This window comes from Lactuca sativa, chromosome 5 (genome assembly GCF_002870075.4).
Source record: "Lactuca sativa cultivar Salinas chromosome 5, Lsat_Salinas_v11, whole genome shotgun sequence".
Lineage (NCBI taxonomy): Eukaryota > Viridiplantae > Streptophyta > Magnoliopsida > Asterales > Asteraceae > Lactuca > Lactuca sativa.
Genome location: NC_056627.2, coordinates 156,793,946 through 156,803,822, shown reverse-complemented (window position 1 = coordinate 156,803,822; position 9,877 = coordinate 156,793,946). Strand labels below are relative to the sequence as shown.

Sequence of the window (9,877 nt, the reverse complement as noted above, 5' to 3'; positions counted from 1 at the left end):
CGGGAGCAACCACCTTAAATGAGTGTACTTACACCCGTAATGGAAAGATGAGATTTGGTGATTAGAAGCCTTCAACAGGCAAGTAGAAGGAAGACAGATTCATAGGAGTTGACCTTAGGCTTTTAATTCTAGTTCTTAGATGTAGTTGGAAGTAAGGTAGGTACTAGCCTTTAAATGAGGTATAGTATTTCAAAAATGGACTTTTGTTACATACACACATATGTTTCATAATTCATTTAATTTGTTATATACTTGTCATATGATGCTAAGGTCCATTTGTTATTTCATGTAATACTTGTATGGATTTAGATACTTTTATAGATCAATTCCTTCGCTACAAAACATATACATGTACGCATTTTATTTACTTTATTTGTGTATATCTAGTCATGTACGAATGATAAATTATATAAAACCATCATCATTATTAAAATATATATTTATATTTGTAAAAATATCGTACATTAAATCTTTCGTTAACATTGGCTATGGTCATTGATTGACGGACATCGACCCAATTTTTACAGCTGATACAGAAATAAGGTTTACTTGTGCGGGAAAAATGGCCAAGGGTAGGTTTAGGCCCCTATCGGGCTTGCATAAGCGATTATACTAAATATAATACAATAATATTATACATGTACACTAAAATTTATCTCCTTATATACCACTTTAAACAACATTACGATAATCATTCCTAACCACAACAAAAGTCCTCTTGCGAAAGATAAGATCCTTGCCATGGAAACGACAATTCTAATTCTGAACATAAGTAAACCTTCAGTTTAGATAGGTTTATGAGCAAACCACCTCTTAACCATCACAAAACATTCTTTAGGCTTGAACTCTGGGGCTGTGTGACCTGCTCCCTGTATAAGCACATATCAAAAGGGATATATTAATTTTATATAGTTGATCGACCCTAAGTACATATATAAACTTAATGTCTCATACCTTTACGGTGACAAATGCTAAAGAATAGTTATCATGAGCATAAGTAGTTTTGTATCCTGCATGTTGACCTTTAACATACCAAGGGTCCCAATTATTATATGTGATCGTCAAATTAAGAGAATTTATCCAATTATATGTCCCCACATGTGAAACCATCATGTCATGATCTCCACTGTTTCAGAGAAAATAAAAGGTAAGTTGTAATAAGTATGTGTATTAAGGATACGATACATAAGTATGGAACTTCTAATACCTGAAAATCAAAGCTCGACAGTTTCTCTTGCTTAGTTTTTTGTGATATTCAACACTACTAAGGACGTCAAACTCATATGATGGCATTGATTGCTTACCATAATTGTACTGCATGTCCATATTACATAGGGTCCATTCCTTCACTGTTCCCTAATTAATGTTACCTTATATATATTAGTAAACAAGAAATTGATATATTCACAAATTAAAAAGATTGTAATGACATTTTTATTACTTATTAACATACCTTACGTATATTAAGGGATTTCTTAACCTTTTCGTCATTGGCCCAAGGGATTGCGTACTCATGATAGTAACCCTGTTAAAAGATGATTTTATATAAATTTAAGTATTCATAGAGCCTAGGACAATACAATGGTGAGAAAGTGAGAGAGATATGTACTTGGCATATGGAATCATTAGTTGGATTGGCTTGTAGAGCTCTTCGGTTTCCCCTTACTATTGGAATAATGATTGTAAGCAAATTGGTTGCTGGATCGCAATCAGGTTCCAAAATTTGTTGAGTGTAAATGCCCTTAACACGCTGACATTAAAGAATACAGAGTATTGACTAAGTGTAGCTCATGAAACAAAATAACGGGGATAAATTTAGTAGCTATGAGTTGTTCTTACTTTGTTGACCTCATAAATATTTGACATGCATTGCAAATTGTTAGAATCAGCATTTGCATAATCTCCATTGCAAGCCTTTCTTGTTGACTATAATAATGCACAAAATAAATCGGTTTTTTAGCTGCATTTTATTGGGAAGAAACACATGGAACCATGATAAAAAATAATGGAAACTATATGTTACCTCATATAAATCTTTGGATATTAATGCCAAACGATAAGCATATTCGAACCTAGAGTTTATGTCGAGGCTTTTATCTGTCAATGGATTTCCTGCCATGTATCCCTACGGTTTTCATGGACACGTCATTCATGCTTATAAATTTTTATAGATAGAGTACAAGAAACTTATTTAGGTTAATTAGTTATATATTGCACACAATATACTTACTTTAATGTTGAGAATCGGCTCTAATCCTTCGTCATTGCCTTTAAAACATAGAAAATCAAAGATATGAATTTCTGTCAATTTAATTTTTGCTTCTTAAAATATATATGGCTCATGAACTTGATGAAGAATTAGTGTTACACAAAATCAAGAACTAACAAAATTAAACACCATACCTTTATATAATTCTTCAGTAATGATCGGAACAACGATTCCAGAATATGAAATTCCAGCAACATACATGGGGTTTTTCAGAAATTTTGGATGATTCTTAACAAACTGCAAAGAAAGCAATCATCAATAAGATCCTTCCTTAATATAAATATAATTAAGATACTTAAATTTTCACCAACCTTCCTAAGAAATTCAGCAGTCTGTGCTGCTGATGATGTATCACTAGAACGAATAGCTTCAGGAGTTTTCGTATATGAATATCCGGTTTGTGTGGGTGCATCCAAATATATTACATTTGCTACCTTTGAAACACCATGTATAAGAGATTTTAATGAAGATGATCGACATATAAATTATAAATTTAATAAAATATTTTAACAAAAGCAATATACTAGAAACAAGCACACAAATACATGTACCTTTGTCCAAGAATTTGGATGTAACTGTAAAGCTGGGACATTATCCATATAATTATCATACTGAATTTGCATTGGACCTAATAAACATAAAATTCAAACAATTTGAGCTTTATTAAAATAACTGATTGAAGTAACTAGCTTTAATCCTTAATTAATTCTAGACATTGTCTCCTAGTATTTAGTAATAATTAAATTTTTGTAAAATTAATTTGCTGTATAACTAGATATATAATATGCAATTAACATTTGTAAAATTGCTTGGTATGAAAACAAATCCTCTAAAATAGAACATTTTTTATGGGTAACAATAAAGATGGGTAATCAACTGGTGTTCCAAATCGATGAGGGTAATGACGATTTGGATCAGGCCCTACAAGGAGATGGTGAAGTAAGAGTTTCTCAGGCCCTACAAGGAGAAGGCGAAGTAAGAGTTTCTCAGTGAATATTTTGTTATTAAACATCAAGGGAATGAGTGAAACCCATAAATTAGAATGGATTCAAAGGCTCAAGAAAGAATTTTATCTTAATTTTTGCAGAATACAAGATGTACAAGTTTCTAACATCTCTGAGTTGGATATGAGAGGGTGTTGGTGTAATGAAGACTTTGAATTTGATTTTGTTGCAGCAACAGGTAGATCAGGTGGTCTGCTTAACATATGGGATTGTAATCAGTTCTCAAAAGTTATTTCAATCTGGCTTTTTTATAGCCACGGTTGGCTATTGGAAACACATCCCAGGAGAGACCATATTTGTCAATGTCTGCTCTGTAAGCACTTGTTGAAAAGAGAACATTATGGACGGAGCTTTTGAACCTTAAACTCTCTCTTGACCAGCACTTGGATATACTTTAGTGATTTCAACTCGGTAAGAAGGCCAAACGTGCTTTTCAATTCCAAATTTTGCCTTTACACGACGTCGACTTTTAACAATTTAATACATGGTACTGGTATATCAGACAATATAGGCGGTAGAATATATACTTACATGTGCGATGAAGGGATGAAATTAAGCAAGCTAGATCGATTCCTAATTTGTCCGAACTTTGTTATGGCTCCACCATCCTCTATGATGATTGCCCTCCCTATGGAATATTCAAACCACTCCCTGGTAAACCTGAGAACTAATGTCATCAATTTTGGTTATCGACCGTTTCACTTTTAAACTCCTGGCTCTTTAGAGATGGAATCAAGGCTATTGTCAAAAGCATGTTGGTGGTTTTAGTGTTATCAACATATTTTGGTGCAATTATTGTTAATAATGAGATACAATGAGCTCCATTTACTAACCGAGATAGGAGGTGTAAGGTGCACACTTGGAGTGATAAATATGAATTCAGGAATATAGGGGTCGAGGGCAGTGCCCCTAGAGGCAGGGTTCCAAGGGGTTGCTCCCCTAGCAAGGTCCTGAGGAAATGCTCCTGGTGGGGTCTAAGAGGCAGAGCCCCTGGCAGTGGTTATGTCTTAATAACCAATAATTTTGGTGATATCATGATGATGTCATAAGTTGGTTATGCCTTAATAACCAACATTTTTGGCGCCAAAAGCATGCAACTTCCATTTAACTACTTCCCCTCTTGTTTAAGAATGTTTTCTGGTTCCAGAATACGGGTTGAAACTTACATATACGAAAACCATACATTGATTTTTTCTATCTCTCAAGAACACAAAACAACAAGGTGCTTTTCTGTGGTTCTAATTTAGAAGTGGCCTAACTTCTAAATTGAAATTCTTTGGAGTATCCGAAATCCGATTTCATGATACCCTAGGCTATAGGGTCGAAATCACAAATTTTGGAAAGTGATTGCTATCATGATCCAAGAAATATGCAATTAAATTGATATTTTTAAGACCCAAAATTCTAACAAAGTACCTTTGACTCTTTTAGTGGATGGGGAGCTCCTGATGTCTATCTTGTAGGGAAACTAAGGGCTTTAAAGAAGGCAATCAAGGAGCGGAGAAAAATGGAAATTGAAAAGGAATTAAATGGACTTTTGGATAATAAACAAAAGTTAGGAGTATGACACAATTGCTGAATACAGATCTCTAGAATATTCATAAAAAGCAGATAGAAGAGAACGAAAACAAAAATAATGGAGACTGAAAATACAACAAGGGTTGATCTAAAACAGAAGGCACGAATCAAATGACTAGTAGATGGGAACGAAAACTCTAGTTTCTTTCATGAAACGATAAAAAAAATAGTAACAAGAGGAACAATATTCATGGGTTAATGATCAACGGGGTTTGGAACACCGAATCAGAGGCCATTAAATCCGAGACATGGAATTTTTTGGGTCTAAATTCAATAAGATTTGTTCGATTAGACCTAAATTCATAAATGCAAAATTTAAGAAAATGAACCTTGAATATTGTATTTTTTGGAGAAACCATTTAGTATGGAGGAGAAAAAGGAGAGGATTCGTAATTATAGAAGTGAAAAGGCACTAGGCATGAATGGTTTCACAATCAAATTTTTAAAAAAGTTTTGAAATTTGTTGCAAGTTGATATTATGCCTTTTGTTAAGCACTTTGAAGAAAATGGAAAACTATCAAAAGGTTTCAACTCCTCTTTCATCACAATCATAACCAAAGTCAAGGATCCTATCACATTCAACGACTTCCAACCTATTAGCTTGATTGGATGTATGTACAAGATTATTGCAAAAGTTGTCGCCTTGAGAATTAAGAAGGTTATCAAAACAGTCATAGATGAGGTACAATAGTCAATGAGGTGTGCTCATGGGCAGAGAAAGAAAATAAGAAGATGTTTTTGTTCAAAATCAACTTTGACAAAACATTTGACTCCATCAACTGGGTGTATCTTGACTCAGTCATGTGTCAAATGAGATTTGGAGTCAAGTGGAGAAACTAGATCAGGGGTAGCCTTTCATCTGCCTCGGTGCTAATCAATGGCTCTCCAACTAAAGAATTCCCAATCACCAAAGGTGTAAGACAAGGGAACCTACTTTCTCCATTCGTATTCATCATTGCAATGGAAGGTCTCTAACATCACTATAACACTAGCTTATGATCCCTTCAATATCACATCTTTTCTATGCCGATGATGCAAATTTTCTAAGAGAATAGTGCATTGATAACCTCAAAAATTTGGCCCGAATAGTTAGATGTTTCAAAGCATCCTGGGGTTTAAAGGTTAGTTTTTATAAGTTAAAAGTGTTTGGCACTGGGGTGTCTGATGACATGATGATATTCAAAGTGGTGCAATAATTCTCGGATGCGATAGGTCAAATCTCTCATTTAACTACTTGGGGGTGCCAATCAGTGCAAAATTGGGTCTAAAAAAGAACTGGAAGCCAATAATTGATCGAGTACAAGGCGAAATCTCCTCATAGAAAGCAAAAAATCTATCGATGTGGGGGTTGATTCACGTTAGTTAAATCCATATTTGGCAGCATCCCATTGTACTAATTTTTGATTTTTAAGGCACCTTTGTGTGTCATTGAAACTCTTGAGAAACTTAGAAGAAAATCCTTATGGGGTGTAACAACTAACAAGGAGAAGAAAAAAAATAAACTGGATAGCATAGCCTAAAGTACTTGCTTCAAAGGAGAGGTGAGGTATTGGAATTGGTTCTCTTAGAGCTTTCAATATAGCTCTCTTGACTAAGTGAATATGGAGGCTTAATAGATAAAAGTAATATGTGGAGTCAGGTCATTAAACAAACACATAATCTAGACTGCAAACCTTTGGGGATGTATGCAAAGAAAACTCTCCCAGACATATGGAGCAACATAGTCAAGGTTAGAGATGATCTTGACGGTCTCGATTTGGAGTTTGATAAACTATTTTCGTATGTAGTTGGTTCTGGAGAGAACACCCTGTTTTGGCAAGACAAACTATTTTCCTATGTAGTAGGTTCTGGAGAGGAACATTTGAGATTTTTTTTATTGGAAAGTACTGGTAAACCATTTTATTAACGAACAGATCTTCTGTAAAATCCATTTCCCAAAATATATGGTTATTTTTATGTTTTACGTGTACATATCTCGGTTATTTTAGTTATTAGCTCTTACTTTAAAGATGTGATTTGTATTCATTGTTCAATTAAAAATAATATAATAAAATACTTCCGTGACCTTCAATTTCGTTTTCCAATGCCAATGGACATCTGAGCATTGTGGCTAGAGATATATTATATATATACATACCGATTTGGAAGAAGAAGGAACGGAGAGTGGCACAACCAGGCCCTCCGGCGAGCCAAACAATCAAGGGATCCTCCTCCGGGTTTCCTTCTGACTCAACAAAACAATAAAATAGCTGAACAGCTTCATCTTCTCCTACTCCGATATACCTGTTCATTCCAATTTCCACAATCACAATCACCACTAATTGAGAGAGAGAGAGAGAGAGAGAGAGAGAGGAGAGAGATACCCAGTTTCTAGTTTGAAAGGGAGAGGACCAGGGTATCCAGGTAAGGTTTCGACGATGGTTTGAGAAGAGGCAATGAGTAGTGTGGTGGAAAATAAAAGGAGAAAAACGAGGAACTCTGTATACATGAGAAGCAATGAATTGGTTGTATGCTTCATTGTTGAGTGTTCTTAAAGTGAAACAACGGTGACGAGGAGTTCTTAAAAATATATATAAAAAAGGAGATCTAGCAAGATGATGCTAGAAATGGACACCCAAAAGGTGACGAGGAAATGATGTGCAGTTGGTTTAATTTATAGGTGAATATGAGAGACAAGTGTCGGTTTGGGTGCATACCATGCGTCACGTGTATTGGAATGAGCATGCAATAAATATGTATTGAATTACTTCCCTAACCCCATTGATGTGATGGATGTTCATTGAGTCGAGTGTTTTGGAATACTATGATGGAGTCTAGTGCCACCGTTTGTGTACATTGACACGAATTGCTAAAGACAACGTAAAATTGTCATTTCGACATTAACCTCTTCTGCATTACGTCTCCTTTTGTTTCTTTATACCTTTGATTTATTTTATTTTATTTTTTATTTGGTTAAATTTTAGATATGTATTTTTACTTCTTATTTTTATTGCTATCCATCTTGATATTATTCGTTAGATCAAAACAAATGTCAAAATCAAGAAACATAATTAATGGATTTCATATGTCATGAATTTATATAAGTAGGAAGGTATATAATAACAAAATATATATTGATATTTAATTTTTCTATAATTAATAAAGAATTATTCATAAAATTAGCAATGAAAGTATTAATTTTGTTAGCATTTGGTAACATCAAAATAAGTCACATTAAAAAAAAGATAATTAGCGGCCACAAAAGTAGGGCTGACAATTCTCGACACGACATGCGACACGAAACGAAATAAATGAGTTTGAGTTGAGTTTTTCAACCCGCCAACCCACTAACCCGCCAACCCATTTATTAAACGGGTCATATATGAGTTTCTCAAAAAATAAACGGGTTGACCCGCCAACCCGTTTATATTCTTAATAAAAAAATATTTTATTTTTAAATGTATTTATGTGTCAAGTATTAATATTTAATAAGTATTATATAATATATACCATTGATTCATAGACCATTTGACTGTTTTGACATTTTGACTCGTGGTGGATAGTCTAAGGTTGTAAGTCGTAACCTATAAGGCTAAGTCTGTAACATGTTTTTATGAATGATTTTAATTTTCATTTGGATGTTTAAGACTTAAATGTCTAAAATTCGGACCCACGAACCCAAATCTGACTCACGAACCCGCCAACCTTTGAACCCGTATAAATAAATGGGTTGGGGGGTCATATATGAGTTTATGTTTAAAACCCGCCAACCCGTGACACACCAACCCGTGACCTATATATTTAAATGGGTCGTGTTTGGGTTGTCATATTTTGACCCACCAACCCGCCAACCCGCGACACGCCAACCCAAACACGACACGATTGTCAGGCCTATACAAAAGTCGTCGGTAAAGAGTAACAAAGTCGTTGGTAATGGTAATAATAGCGACATGTCGTCGGTAATAAGTCTCCGCTACTACTCTGTCGCTATTGACCAAAATGTAGTCAGTAAAGATAATTGTCGCCGCTAATGCTCTTGTCACCGACAATACTTGGTGTCGCCGCTAATGCATATGTCGCCGGTAATGATAATGTTGCTGGTAATAACATTTTTCATTTTTTAATTTTTTTTAATCAACGATTTTAGGTATAAAAAACCAATACATACTGACATTAAATACAGAAAAAAATTTACATAACATCGGATTAGATACCAAATACTGTTATAATAAATTTCATACCAAAATAAACAACAAAAGTTTTACAATTCTAACAAGTAGCAAAGTGTAATGACAAGTGTAATATACAACACACAAATTAATTATCCGAGAAACCACCATCTGTCACACCCCAAAACCAAGAACGGCGGAAACGTTCTGGGGCGAAGGACGTCATGTACAGTATCACAACAATGAAAAGTAGTAAACAAGCAACAACATCATCCATTGCATTAATAATATAATTATTATACAAGTGTGTTCTGTCAAATTATAATAGACACTAAAGCATAAATCAAAATGAAAGATGAGTCTTGAACAAGCTCCATTTTCTCTAAACCTTGCATCGGTACCTGTCTATAGATGACCTGAGGATACAAGTAATTTTGAAAGCGAGTATCAGCTTTGAAGCTGGTGAGATCATAAGTATTTTAGTGTCTTAATTTGTAAGTAAGTATTTGTATGTATGAATTTGTATGTAAGAATTTGTAAGCATATGAATTGTAAGTATTGAAAGTGTATATGAATTGTAAGTATGAAAATGTTTGTAAAACAACTGTAAACGTTTGAAAAACCCTAGAAATCCCTATGATTCCTATTAGTAACAAAAGGAGTCTTCTACCAAGACTTAACTGTTCTCAATGTAGTCTTCTATTAAGACCTAATTGTTCTGAATGTAGTCTTCTACCAAGACCTAACTGTTCTGAATGTAGTCTTCTACCAAGACCTAACTGCTCTGAATGTAGTCTTCTACCAAGACCTAACTACTCTGAATGTAGTCTTCTACCAAGACCTAACTGCTCTGAATGTAGTCTTCTACCAAGACCTAG

At 34.4% G+C, this 9,877-nt stretch overlaps 1 protein-coding gene across 1 annotated transcript; it reads right to left on the bottom strand.

Moving 5' to 3' along the window:
* Positions 1 to 469: 469 nt before the first annotated feature.
* LOC111903568 (serine carboxypeptidase-like 17) lies at positions 470 to 7,457 on the bottom strand. The gene is made up of 13 exons (XM_023899340.2): positions 7,215 to 7,457; positions 6,989 to 7,134; positions 2,821 to 2,897; positions 2,581 to 2,703; positions 2,404 to 2,506; positions 2,231 to 2,268; positions 2,024 to 2,125; positions 1,840 to 1,926; positions 1,610 to 1,750; positions 1,454 to 1,525; positions 1,208 to 1,356; positions 955 to 1,126; positions 470 to 869 (listed from the first exon to the last, which is right to left on the bottom strand). The coding sequence occupies exons 1-13, from the start codon at positions 7,367 to 7,369 to the stop codon at positions 786 to 788; spliced, it is 1,449 nt and encodes a 482-aa protein (XP_023755108.1). The 5' UTR covers positions 7,370 to 7,457; the 3' UTR covers positions 470 to 785.
* Positions 7,458 to 9,877: the final 2,420 nt, after the last annotated feature.

Excerpts from the sequence above, each read along its gene's own strand:
- LOC111903568 (XM_023899340.2), bottom strand. The coding sequence starts at position 7,369 with ATGAAGCATACAACCAATTCATTGCTTCTCATGTATACAGAGTTCCTC. Across the intron at positions 7,135-7,214 it reads CCTTTCAAACTAGAAACTGG|GTATATCGGAGTAGGAGAAG; the intron begins GTATCTCTCTCC and ends TGGAATGAACAG. Across the intron at positions 1,751-1,839 it reads ATATTTATGAGGTCAACAAA|CGTGTTAAGGGCATTTACAC; the intron begins GTAAGAACAACT and ends CTTTAATGTCAG.